At 41.3% G+C, this 15111-nt stretch overlaps 1 protein-coding gene across 1 annotated transcript; it reads right to left on the bottom strand.

The window, feature by feature from the left end:
* Window positions 1-126: 126 nt before the first annotated feature.
* LOC134442442 (uncharacterized) lies at window positions 127-13922 on the bottom strand (the record flags this gene model as incomplete). The annotated part of the gene is made up of 12 exons (XM_063192611.1): window positions 13771-13922; window positions 12884-12928; window positions 11253-12443; window positions 11015-11140; window positions 10752-10811; window positions 10511-10546; window positions 9998-10048; window positions 9830-9871; window positions 8255-8305; window positions 7972-8016; window positions 481-540; window positions 127-174 (listed from the first exon to the last, which is right to left on the bottom strand). Coding segments are annotated over exons 2-12 (1716 nt in total), but the record flags the coding sequence as incomplete, so codon positions are not given.
* Window positions 13923-15111: the final 1189 nt, after the last annotated feature.

Genomic DNA, 15111 nt, shown 5'->3' on the forward strand with positions numbered 1-15111 from the left:
TATAGAAGTATCTCTCATAGTACAAAGTAAAAAAGTCATGCTACTTTAAAATAGTTAACATTTCCATTTAGTACACAATGCAATAGTTTATAATTAGAATAAATAACTCAATATCTGAAAATGCACCTCAGGTATAATGGGGGAAAACACACTGTCATCCATCTCAACACCAATCTATGATAGAAAAACACATAAAAAGGAGGGCTTCACCTTTAATTCAGACTTTAATTCTGTGCATTTACTGTAGACACCCACCCATTTCTATTTCTGCTCACGTTACACAATCTTATACAGACGTTTCCAGCATTTACACTACTCTCACTATAGAGACATAAAGAACTTACCAATGCAATATTGTAATAGTTATGACACAGCATCATTTGCCATAGGTATATTCACTTTTGACTCTGCTGTTAGACTATTGAACCACTACTACAAAACATGGATCAAAAAATCTGAAGTGAACAGAGAGGAACGAACCAGTTGCATGGTGGGACTTGTAGGCAAATCATGACTTCCTGTTCTTTTCCCCTCAGGCCCCTAAAACAGATGTAGAAGTATGTTTGAGTTAAGAACTGCAATTGTTGCAGAGGTGAATGGCTGCCAACTGGTAGCAATAGGAATTGAATAGTAAAATCAACAACATAGTATACCACTATCAAATACAAAACAGATACACAAACCTAAGCAATGTAACAATGTCACAAGGCTAAAGTTATAATTAATGTCTATGAGTATAGTATGGCAGTAGAGTGATATATGACACAGTAGTAGTACAGTAGTAGTGCATATGTGATGAAATGCAATGTAAAATGCTTGCGTTGTATGGGTAACAAAAATGTCAGCTAGTGCAGCTCGGTGTGGACCATTATTAAACATCCCTCCCAAGACCTCTTACCCTATAAAACATTGCCAGATGAACTTTAAAAAGTAAGTTACCATGCTGCCTTGAGTTTGTTAGTTAAGTCAACTTGAGAAAGCCTTGAAATAAATTGAGTTAAGTCTGTAGTTGAGTAAACTTACAAACTTAAGGCAGTCGGGCAACTTAATTTTTCATGTTTAACTGTCTGCACTGTTTTAACATGTACAGGTATGCTACTGGTTTAGCTAGAAGCCCAGTTTTAGCTCACTTGCTACTAAGGCCCGACCGATATATCGGCCCCACTGATATATCGGGCCGATATTTAGCATTTTTGGGATATCAGTATCGGCCATGCTTTCAATAAGTTTCCACCGATAAGTTTGTATAACTTTCACAACCAATTTTTCAGCCGTTTCGCTCTGAATTTTGTTCCATTCTGCTCTCCCCACTTTGAGTCCATGAGAGTTCATTATTATAACTAAATATGTGTGTATATATAATAATAACTTATATTTCATTACATTTTATTATGAACAATATTTCTATATGTGACAGATTGGTCTACACCCCTCAATCTGACTGATTTTGGTCCTTTGTCTGTGATTGGCTGGCCCATTACTGGCAGGACTTTTATGTTGATAAATGTAGTTTTTGGACGTGACGTGGGTCTCTCTTTCCGCCCCGCTGTTGTTTTGCCGGCAAAGGACGCCGGCTGGCGTGTGAGCTGCTGCTAGCCGTGATCATTATCCGGTAGATTTGGTACCTTCAGGTAGGCATTTAACATTCATACTTTATGATGTGTCCGATCGCCGTATTGTTTGAATTACGGACCTGATTATGTGACTGCATTCCACTTCTAGCCATTCTTGCGTGGAACTGCACTCTGCTGCTGTGAACTGGCGTTCACTTCACGCTGCCTATAATGCACCGGTGTGTACCTCTTTGGTTGGTGTGTTGCCCCCTCATCTGTGCCCTGTGGCAGGCCTGATTAGTGGTGCTTACGCCGGCTTTGGAGTGGCCAGAGGGGTTGGCCCCTGGTACCCGACTGCAGTCAGTGGATGGTAAGCTGGCCTATGCTACATTGATGTTGTTGCTCCGATGGTAACGATGACCTTAGTCACTAAATCTACCCTCACTTTCCTCAGTGTGTGGTCCAAATTGCGATTGTTCCGAACCACGGATCTATGATCGGGCTAGCGGGGCCTCTCTGACGCCGTGGGATTGCTAGCTACACTCCTCGGAGGTTGCTGTTTTGTTGCCGTCACACTCTGCGCCGGTTCCGACTGGCTCCACCTGCTCGTCCTGCTGGGCCCACTGTTTATTTTAGTTTTCCTGTGACCGACTTTTGTTTGGTTTAATTATTTTTATTTTCTGGCCCATTTCTTGGGACGCCAGCCTCCTCGCTGCGCACTGCGCAGGTCTGGTTACCTGTGTGTGTTGTGAGTGCGTGTGTGTCTGTGCGTCTGTATGCGTGTGTGGTTATCATCCTCTAGGCACGGCACCAGGAGGCAAGTGTACACCCCCTTCAGTCAACCTACGGCGGTGTAGTTCTCCCCTCTCTCTTGCTACACGAAAGTTAAGTTGCATCTAGTCATCACTGTGTATGCAAATTGGGTAATACATTAGCACGTGTCATTCTCGCTATTGAGTGTCTCTCTCTCTTCTCTCCTCCCTGGATAGGTATGGAGTTGCCATAGCGCGCCGGTCTTCGGGTGGTGGATTCCCTCACTTTTCCATTGCTGTGTGCACTTGGGTGACTATTACTATTTTGCTGCGTGTAGTAGTAGATGTGTGTTTTCTTTTTATTTCGTGTGAGTACTTTATTGTGTGTGTTTATTTTGTGTGGCCTTTTTCCCTAGTCTTTAACTATCCCTTTTCAACCGTGCTGCTATTGGTTAGCCTAAGCCTAGCTCCCCCCCTTTAAGAGTGACACCATTGCCCTGTCTCCCCCGTATTGGGGGCGGTTCTTATGACTGAGTGTAGCCTCCCTTTTCTCTCGCACAGGTGCCGTGCGTGTGTGTGCGTGTGGTGTGTGTGTGTGTGGCCATTGGCCATATTGCTCCACATAACGACCCGTCTGTGGGTGTCTTAATAGGGATCAGTGCAATATTGTCTTTAATGCAATTCATCCATATTGTATTTTGTAATGTATTAGTATTTGTCCCTTTGCATCACCACTGCATATTTGCACATTTGTATTCACCTGATTATTGACCAGTCCGACTGTTGTATTTGTGATGTGTATGGACTGAAGAACTCTCTAATGAATATGGACTATTGTATCCTTGTGTGAATCCATGTGATTGTTCTTGATTTCGGCCTGATCAGCCAAATCCACATTTTGTACATTGCCTTACATCTTATGCATGGTGAAAAAGAGAATAAACACTTGAACTTGACTCCTGCCTAAGAGTGCTCCGAACCTGTGTCCTGGTTTACTAATTTGGGGGGTAATTTCACTCCTAGGTTGTCTTCCCCCACCCTAGGTGGCGTAGTCGTGCAAGAGCTGAGTTGAATTTAATTAACTGTTTACGTGCCACTGTTACATATATTTCTAAAAACATTTCTAAAAACACAACAAATATTTCTAAAAACAGCAAGGGCAAACCTGTCCCAGGGCATCAGGAAAGCAAAAAAGGAATACTCTGACAAAATAACAACACACTTCAAAGACAGCAGAGATGCTGTCCTCTCTGCTAAACGACCTGAACAGTTTCTTAGCCCGTTTTGAAGCACAAAATGACACTCATCCACAGAAAACTCCCCCTCCCCCCCATGATAAACCCCTGTACCTGTCCTCTGCCAGTGTGAAGAGGACACTGGCCACCATCAACCCACGCAAAGCAGCTGGCCCAAACAACATACCTGGTCGAGTGTTGAAGGATTGTGCAGAAGAGCTGAAGGATGTCTTCACAGACATCTTTGACATCTCTCTGGAGCAAGCAGTCATCCCATCACTTTTCAAAGCTGCTACCATCATACCCGTGCCGTAGAAATCATCACCATCATGCTTCAATGACTACCGTCCTGTAGCACTGACGCCCATAATCATGAAGTGCTTCAGACGGCTAGTCCTGTCACACATCAAAGCCACCCTACCCCCCACCCTGGACCCCTACCAGTTCGCATACCGAGCCAAGCGATCCACGGAGGATGCAATTTGCTCTGCCCTCCATCCAGCCCTCACCCACTTGGACAATAAAGACTCATATGTCACTGATTCTTGAAAGTTTGGCAAAAACATGTCCCAGCAGTAAAATGCTAATTCTGTTGAAAATCAACTACATTTTCACGAACAAAATGAATCCAGGTATTGGCCAAGGGGTCTGTTACACAAATACACAGTTGAAATATTTAAGTGTAATTGTATTACTTTTCATGGCTATAAACCTGTCCACACCCTGTAAAAACGCCTGTCCCAAGGACTGGCCTCATCATTTCAATTGACTTAAAATACAAAAATCACTAACAGAATTGAACAATATCACCATGATGTGGAAGACCATATTAAAGTGGTTCTACAGATGTGCACATAGTGCATATAAAACAATATTTACTATTGTTTTCTGATTGCTCAAAATGTGTCCAGCATATTGATCACAACCGTCAGATTTTTTCTAAAAGACAATAAAATCAGGTATGCACAAGGTCATTTTCATTACTGAGGACCCCTTTTCAAACCTTTAGGTCTACTGCACACTTCACCATCACTGAAGCTCCTGTAAGTTTACTATTTTGTCCTCAATTTGTTAATTTGTTTGGACACTGGTACTGTCCCAACCATAAACTGTCAACACCGTCGGATGTTTTAATAGTATTATATTACATTAATGTTAATTAATATACTTTCTCAGAAAAGGTATGAAGCACCCAAGAAACAGAGCGAAAATGACATGGCTAATGTGAACAAACAATGCATAATATGTAAAAGAGTGTTTTTTTGTCTCACACCGTCAGATGTCACCACCGTCAGATTTTGTTCCGCTCATCATCTTGTTCCATATTTTACTAAATTGTGCTGGTTAATGAAACATTAATAGGCATGTTAGTAATAATTGTGATACAAAACGATACTCTATCCACCACTGAGGTGCATTTGGATATTTTGTCAGAAAACCTGACGGTGGTGACATCTGATGGAGTTCACCAAAAAACACATGTTTTACATGTTTTTGACATGTTTTAGGAATATGCATACAATAAGTATCTAAAGTTATGTTGAATTGTTAAAGTAATTCACTTTAATACAGTAAACATATGTTTTTACTTCTAATTCTGTCTGCCTCTGTTGACCCCATTTTATGAAAAATGTTAAACATGGGGAGCTTGGGCACTACATTCACTGCACAGCCAAGACCCACATCTATGATAATACACCTCTATATTTTGAATTTGAACAACTTAAAACCTGTTTTTGCCACATTTTCAAGAACCAGTGGCCCACTTCCTAGAGAATCTAACTAATGAAGAAAAAACACATGTACAAACATACTGTGCACACACAAACATAAAGTGTTTATGCAAATGCCATTGACTTGAGAAGGCTATTTATTTTGCTAAATGCAGGTACAAATTAGGCCACTTTCACCACTCTCAGATTACTGTCACCACCGTCAGTTCTTAAGTCACCACCGTAAGAAGGAGTTTTGGACATTTTAAATGAATGTGCTTACAACATTTTCCTTAGGAGTTGTTGAATTATCAAAGTAATAGCCAATTTAAGCCTACAGGAATATTTGTGAAATTACAAAAAATTGTTTGTTCTATTTAGGCGTTAAGTAAGCATCGTATGACGGTACATATTTCAAAATTAGAGCACATGAAACAGTATTAAAATAGAACAAAAGTGAATTTTCAACATTTAAAGGCATATGTGTGAACCAAAAAATACACATAATCACTTAAAAACTCCAGATACATCTGCAACCAAATCAATACAATTTTAATTACTTTTAATTGTGTCTGACGGTGTTGACAAAAAACAAGGTGTGATCAGAGAAAAGCCTGATTTCTGAAAAAAAAATACAAAATGGGGAGATTGGCCTTTTGCATTTCTGAAAAGCCAAGACCTTAGTCAACAAGGATATACCATATAATTTTGTAATTCCCTTTGTTTTTTTTCTGTCAACATTACAACCTGTTTTAGCCATTTTCTCAAGAATCAGTGATGTGAGAATCCTGGTCATTGACTTCTGTTCAGCATTCAATACCATAATACCACAACAACTCATCAGCAAACTGGACAAACTAGGTTTCAGCACCTCCCTCTGCAACTGGCTGCTGGACTTCCTGATGCAGAGACCACAAGCAGTACGGGTAGGGAATAACACCTCAAGCATTCTGACCCTGAGCACGGGGGCTCCGCAAGGTTATGTTCTCAGCCCCCTGCTGTTCACGCTGCTGACACATGACTGCACAACGACCCACAGCACTAACCATCTAGTGAAGTTTGCGGATGATACAACACTGGTGGGCCTCATCACTAAGGGCGATGAGACTCACTACAGAGAAGAAGTAGACCTGCTGGCCAGATGGTGCAAAGACAACAACCTCCTGCTGAATGTCAACAAGACCAAGGAGATTGTTGTCAACTTTCAGAGGGTCCAAAAACAACTGCCACCACTGACCATCGACGGTGATGCTGTGGAGAGAGTGAGCAGCACCAAGTTCCTTGGAGTGCACATCAGCGACGACCTCTCTTGGACCACCAACACTACATCACTGGCGAAGAAGGCCCGTCAGCGTCTCTACTTCTTGCGCAAACTAAAGAAGGCAAGTGCTACACCCTCCATCATGACAACATTCTACAGGAGAACCATAGAGAGCGTCGTGTCCAGCTGCATCACAGTGTGGGGAGGAAGCTGCACAGAGAAAAACAGGAAGACACTCCAGCGTGTTGTGAACACAGCGAAGAAGATCATTGGAGTACCACTCCCCTCCCTGCAGGATATTTACACCACACGCCGCACCCGGAAAGCACTGATGATCATCAAAGACACAAGCCACCCTGCACACAAACTGTTCAGCCTCCTGCCCTCTGGAAAGAGGTACAGGCGCCTCCGTTCCCGTACCACCAGGCTTGCAAGCAGCTCCATGCACCAAGCAATCAAGATACTGAACACTCAACCCACTCTCCCTCCACTGTCAGCCTCTAGCCAGCCAAGCCACTGACAACCCCCCCCCACTCATCCCCACCACCATATCTGCGACTGAACATTCCACCTGCACTACTATATTTGTGACTGAACTTTCAACCTGCACTAACTCAAAACATGCACACGCACACACACACACACACACACACACACACACACACACACACACACACACACACACACACACACACACAAGCACACTGCACTTTCTGCACTAAACCCAAACATACACACACTGACACACAACTCACACACACACACACACACACAGACACACACACACACACACACACACACACACACACACACACACATACACACATACACACAGACACACAAACATACGCACACCGCACTTTATACCTGCACTAAACACATACACACACACACACACACACACACACACACACACACACACACACACACACACACACACACACACACACACACACACACTGCTGCTGGTGTACTTGATAGACCTATTTTAATATTTATTTTCTTCAAAATGCTGCTATTACTATGTCAGAACGCTATAAAGGACTTTTAGAAAAAGCACAACAAATACATCCTCTTAATGTATGTTCTCTACAAGTCTTCTGTTGTCCAGTCTTGCACTTTAAATGTCTGTATGAGCACTGTCTATGTCCATACTGTCTATGTCCTTACCTAGATTAGTCTATGTCTGCATGGGAAAGCAAGAAACGTAATTTCAAATTCTTTGTATGACCAGTGCATGTAAAGAAATTGACAATAAAACCAACTTGACTTGATATATCGGTTGCACATATCGGTTATTGGCCTCCCATTTCCATAAATATCGGTATCGGTATCGGCCCTGAAAAAAACATATCGGTCGGGTCCTACTTGCTACTACCTCTTATACAGTACAGCAGACTGCATGCAGACTGGGATGCACTCACATTACACAGTATACTGTATCTCATATAACTGTACCTCAGAGATGTCGTCTGGTGTGTTGTCACCAACGCTCAGCTTCTCCTGTTAAAACAATGTGTGAAAATCAGGGCCTTGATTGGAACAATCAGAGCTTATAACATTTAATGACTTAATGCTCTATGCTAAAGTGTTTATCATTCATCAATGAGATATGTACATACACCCACTTTACCGTCCACCACACACACACACACACACACTCTCTCACACGCAAGCACACGCGCGCGCGCACACACACACACACACACACACACACACACACACACACACACACACACACCTTTGACTTTCTACGAAGAACTTGAGGGCCTTTGAGCTTCTGCTTCTTACTCTGGAATGAAAATAGATTTAAAATGTGTTTAATTGTTGACATTTACACTGTATACAAGATAAATGTAGCCTTTTACTCATAAGTCTATGTCCTGGCATGGTATAGAGAGAAAATGTAATTTCATTTTCCTTCTATGACTTGTGCATATGAAGAAAGTGACAATGAAAGCTGACTTGACTTGCTAAAAACAGTCCACTGCATCATAACAACATCACTATGACAACGCAGAGTCTCAAGTAACTGATTATTAAGACTTGGTCGTTACCATTTTCGTGACAGGAACAACACAGGCTCTACGCTAAGGGGTTGACGTGCCATGATAATAAGCACAGCCACTGATTTCCTCATTCTTAATGTGATGGAAAATATTTGCCTTTGCACTGTCAAAATACTGTGACTAAACTTTCCCACAGGGCTGAGAGTCATGACACTAAAATAGCCTACCGACTTGGAGCCTCCTCTTTGATTCAGATCTCCTCCATTTTCCAATGCAGAAACATCTATATTGGGTCTCTCCTAGAAGAAATAAAACGAGATATAATTTGTTCATTAGTTATATTGTTTTTAATATAAACAGTGTTTTGGACTGGTATGACTCACACGGTATGTTGGACAGCCACAAAATTAGCTCAATAAGCAGAGTTTGTAAAAATCTTTTGTTAACTGAAGGTCTCGTCTTGGAAATACCAATTGAACAACAACAAAACATTTCCGCGGTCCATGTTGACAAAGACATGCCAATCAATGCAGCACAGCCTATGTATGTATGTCAGAATAGTTCTTGCATTACTGGAAAAGTGTACGGCTGCCGGGAAAACTGTGATATGACAGGAATGTATGTGGAGATAGTAGAGTGTTCTCACACCTCAAAACTCACGCAAGTTTGGGAGCATGCAAATGTCAAATATCTAAGATTTGTGGTGTAGTGCACTGTCAAGTTAGCAACTATGGCTTCGAGAAATGCACCCCTAATTTTTTAATTTATTATTTATTTATTTTTAACTGACCTGACATCTACACCTGACATGACCACTAGTCCATGATTTCAGTCTCGGGCCCAAATTTGGCAAGCAGAGAATTTTTTTTTGGCCCATGAGCTCATTTCAGATGTATTTTACAGTTGGCCCACATAAACCCTTAATATATAGTAACATGACTTGAACATTTGATGTGTCATAGTCGTTGTCAGAGGCCAATGTGACATCTGTCACTCATACCACAGAATATGTTTAGGCACATTTAAGCTATGTATGAGTGTTTCTGAAATGTTTTGTTCAGAGTTTGAGAATGCACACTATTAGCCCTTTTTTTCTCTCGAGTTTCGGGTTTGGCCCCTGTGAATTTGAGTTTGAAATCCCTGTACTAGTCTAACCTTAAGTCTTAATTCTACATTTCTGGACCATGAGCACCCTACATATTCTCAATGACTACCACACAGAGTAGACCGTAAGCAAACATTCTTCTTCCATGTGACAAGACTGGCCTTCATCCTATGTGATGAAAACATACAGTTCTGTGTCTCACCTTTGATCTTCTACGAGTAGAAACTGACAAAGTCAGCTTTTTCTGCAAGAGAATATCATTGAAGGGAGAGTAATGTCAAAGAATTTACTAAATTCATGCAAGAAATGGTACTGAAATTAAACACAGTGTGCACCCAAAGAGGTTAAAGCTAAATGGTGGTACACATACCAATGACGTCCTTCCACTTTTGACGCTGCCGTTGGTTCCATTTCCTTTTTCCTTTGTAAGAAAAAAACAGCTAACAACAACTGTTTTGGCAAAATAGAAATTATCATTGCATGACTGCCTGTGAAATAAAAGTGCTTAACTGAAACCATTTCGATATCTGAAAGTTTCTATACAGCACAAATAGATGTTTCAATCACCAGAAGTAAATATTCTTCCTTGGTATTATTATATCAATTTTGTACTTATTATCAGTATGATAATATTATTATCAGTATGATAATAACAAGTGATTATCAGCTGATTTTACACATGGAAGATCTTAGCATTCCAAACATATACAGTCTGCAGGCCCAACTTGTCACAGCTGGAGCGTATTAGAAGCAAAAAACCCTGTCTTCTGTCCCAGGTTTGTTGCAGTAGACATAAATAAAACAAATCACCACACATTGATTTCAGCTTGACAACCCCTCAGTTTCACATTAAGCATTTCACATTCTTTTCATCTGTACTCACCACAAGTGACTCCCTCCTCAGACGGAATGTCCCAGACTGCAAATATTAAGGCCAATTTTATTGCATTAACAAACCATGTTTTTAGGAAGATGTTTCAATAATGACATTTTGATCTTATACTGTATAAGCATTTTTCTATCAGCTGTTTGCAGTACATCTCAAGCACAAAGACAAATTGTACGGTAAGCAACAGAAATTATGGTATGTTATGATAAGCTGCTCACACTTGCGGCACACTTACTGGTTTCCAGTTGGAGGCAAGTTGAGGGCTGTCTTCTGGCCAGTCTTCAATACATCGCTCCTGAAAAGTGTTCATATAATGTACTTACTGACCTCTGCGAGCGAATACAATCAAACACTCAGCAAGTCACACACACACACGTATAGTTCATGGTTAACACACGCACATGTTTATTGGGTCAAAATGTGACAGTGACTGCTAGCACATGTATAGTATATACACACTCAAGCAATACACACAGTCATATGTCCTGTCTTCCTCACCTCACCGGTGAACTCAATGTTCACATATAATGGGGATCCCTCCTCTCCAAGACCTGGTTCCTCCTGTGCTAGTGAGTGGAAAGAAACCTTAGGTATCAAGGCTGCCTTAGGAGCTCCAGGTAAAACCTTGACAAAAACAGCATACATCATCAATGTTTATTATGAACATGTTGCATTGTAAAAATCTAAAAATTAAATAACTTCCCTGTTCAAAAACCCTGTTCAAAGCGTTTCTAACCTGTGAAAACTCAGACCATGTGCCTGTGGATGGAGCGTTTTCCTGAGAGGAAGATGAGGAGAATATCTGATTGGTCATATATGATGAATTGTTCTCTTGCATTATGCCACCAGGTGTGGATACAGTGTTCATCTTCTTGTCAGAGGGCAAATTTTCAGTAGCATTCTTAGCCCTCGCAAAGTTGGATTTTCCATTGGGTATAGGCTGGTGGCAAGGGTTGGCAGATGCTTGGCCTGAGGACAGGACCTGAAAAATTGGCATAGAATGGAAGATGGAGGAGTGGGTCAATGGAGGCTCGTCAGGGGTCACTGTGGATAATGAAGTAGCTGAGACATGCTCTCGAGAGATGTCACCATTTGGGATCGAGTCAAACTTTAGTTCCCTGGTGGTAGATGGAATCTGGTAGGCATCTAATGACCCAGGGGAGGGTGTCTTTTCAGAAAATGAGACATTATTCCTGAGGCACAACCTGAGAGTATTTGGTTGTTCCTGCTTTGGTTTGTCACAGACGTCAGTGTCTTGGCTGAACAGTGGGCTTTGGTAAACCTCTATAGTTTGACTGGGGGTCTTGACTTCTGTGATAGGTGCCTCCACATTGGTGTTGGAGAGAGGTTGGAAGATGTCAACCTGGGGACTGGAGGCTGAGGTTCCAGAAAATGGTTCCGGACCGTTGTTCATGGAAGACTGGGTTTCACTGGTGTCTGAGAATTCACAGGGAGGGGACATGACAATGCCTTGTAACCAGCTGGTATTGTGGTCTGGTGAATCGTTCTGTTGTGAATTATTGGAGACTTCTGATTTTGGTGTATTTTGGTTACATGCAGAGTTGGATTTAAGATCTACAAATGGAGACCCTGGTGTCTTTTGGACTTCTGGTTTTGGTTTCTGGACACATGGTGTGCTTTGAAAAGTATCAAAGGACCCAGTTGAGGGAGCATTTTCTGTGAGGGGTGTGTCCAAAATGGAAGGGATGGGTTGGAAAATGTCAACATGGGTTATGGGAGAAGAAGTTCCAGCGTCTCTGGTTATATTCACACTGGAGGTGACATCCTGTGAAATGTCTGTATTCTCCTGTGATATTGGAGCCAGGAAGATGTCAGCTTTCTGATTGGACAAATCTGCCTGGAGGATGTGTGCACTCCCATTAGATGAGGCAGACTGCAGTGCATCTGAGGTTACACTCGAATGATTCTAAAATGTAAAGGACAAACAAGATTGGAAAGCTTGATCACTGATTGACAAATAACAAACTGCCATTTGGGAAATGTCATTAATGCAGAAACGTGTGCATTAATGATGGGGATCCAAAAATGAGGGATATCCTCATTTGTAAATGATACGTAGGCTATATTGTAAGTACAGTATATTGTAAGCACAATAGACTACTCATTTCTAACGCCAATTTCCCTTTTCCAATCTAATACACAGTAAAATAAAAAAGAAGGTAATTCCCAGCTACAGTAGAAAAGTATGCAAGAACAATTTTAGGGTGATTGAACCCTGAAAAAGTGACACCCACGTGTAGCCAACATTATAACTACCATATATTAAAAACATTCTTAACATTTAAATAATTGAAATGTTATTTGTTTATAACAATATCACATATGTGATCATATGTGTTTACATACATTCATGGCTCCCTTGAAGGTGTGTCCAATTGATCTCTCCCCATTCTGCAAACCAAAACAAATATACATTATAATACTTTCTGGGACAGTTGGCTACCTGATGGGTGAGGGCTGCTCATTGAAAGCGTGCCTTTTCAAATGACAGCAGGATCATATGACTAAGTATTTGTAAAGTATTCCTGGAGCAATGTGGGGTTAGAGGGCATGGCAAAGTGTAACGTTTAACTGCACTCTAGCATCAGAGCTGTTTCAAATCCTGCACTCTGTGGAATGTGTAACAACCACAAGGACTTAAGCCACTTCACATCTTGACATGTTACCCTTGTCTCTTGAAGCAGGATACTACTGGTCCACTCTGGAGAGTTAAACAAACTCTGATTCCAACATGGAAATTAGAACAGAGAAAATCTCTTAGTGTTCCCAAGGGGGGAATAAGGTTGTATCAGGTGTTAAAATCACACAAACCAGACAGCATATAATAAACACAACACAGACAGTGACACAGGTCATCACAGGACATAGACATAAGGCCTCTAACCATTACACATTCCATATAGAGGACCAATAGACATCAGAGACGAATAAAAACAAATAAAAAAGAAAAATAATAGAAGAAAAGTAGACGAATAGAAGAAGACATGAATGAATGCGAATATTCACAGACATACAGGAAGCCAAACATATAACGCTCTCCACACTTGTATATGCACACTTGCTATAGTAAATCACAACTGTTCCGAAATATTGCTAACTATACATCTTTTATAATACATAGTTTATATTGCATACAAGTGTATTCCTTGACATGCTGCATTTGTACAAGTGGAGATGGTGTCTTCATCTACAGGTAGAATACATTAAATAGCAACTATACACAGTTTACATACCGTTTTGTTGTGTCCACGGGGTGAGGAACTGTAATTCCCCCAAAAATTAGTCTTTTCTGTTGTTGAAACGTGACAAGATTACTCTTGCACTCTTTGCTGATTGACTGCACCTGCTCCAAGGCCTCACAACCTCATATTTCTACAGCTCTTGTTTTGCCCTACTTCCTCCTGGGTTAAAAATGCTGAATGACTGGTCGAGTGTTGTCATTTGCATTCATGTACATCATCGGGATAGTTTCGCCCAACCAGAGCAGTGCAGGTACAGTAGGTGTGCATAAATGAATATCATCGTCGCTGTCCAGCGAAAACCTTGTATCATTTTGCATTTTTTTCTTTTTTTTACTTACTATTTATAAATCCCTATTTTCTAAAGAAATAAACATTTCAACATTAAAGTTGGTTATTAAAATAATGAATCATACATACAGCATACTCATGGAAACTGACAATTAGTAGGCTACTTACTAATTTTATAATGACTAAAGAACGAATATGAAAGTGAAAGCCAAAAGCCTAACTGGGAAACTCCAACTCCCATTGTCATTGTGACACAGCACCATACAGCACACAAGTGAACACTGCACACTGCACACAATGAAATTGCATTTATGCCTCATCTGTACAAGGGGGCAGCCCCCAATGGCGCCCCTTAGGGGGCAGTGCGGTGGGACGGTACCATGCTCAGGGTACCTCAGTCATGGAGACTCTTCATGCTGTTGCAATTAGCTGAAGAAGAAAAAACACAATTATAATATTCTGTAATATGCAAGGCATTTAAAATTTGGTTTAGGCTTGTGATCCTATGCGACCTTTGGCAGGTCTCATGCTCTGGTTTTATGGTCTTATGCTCTGATCTCATGAATGGTCTTTGATCCCATTGTAAAACACTGCTTGAGAGAGTATTTAATCACATGGTCAGTCACACACCCACACCCCCCACACACACACACACACGCGCGCACACACGCACACACACACACGCACACACCTATGCACGCACACACACACACACACACACACACACACACACACACACACACACACACACACACACACACACACACACACACACACCTATGCACGCACACACACACACACACACACCTATATGCACGCACACACACACACACACACACACACACACACACACACACACACACACACACAGACACACACAGCGAGGAAGAGAGAGACAATGGCGACCAGAGAGAGGATCAGCATTGAACATGACAACAATGTATGTACAATATTTTTACATGTTAGTGTCAAGCAATTGTGGTATCATGTAAGCCAATTGTAAATCAGTTTTAAACAAATAGCTGTAGATCCACATACTATCAT

Source organism: Engraulis encrasicolus, unplaced genomic scaffold (assembly GCF_034702125.1).
Source record: "Engraulis encrasicolus isolate BLACKSEA-1 unplaced genomic scaffold, IST_EnEncr_1.0 scaffold_162_np1212, whole genome shotgun sequence".
Taxonomy (NCBI): Eukaryota; Metazoa; Chordata; class Actinopteri; order Clupeiformes; family Engraulidae; genus Engraulis; species Engraulis encrasicolus.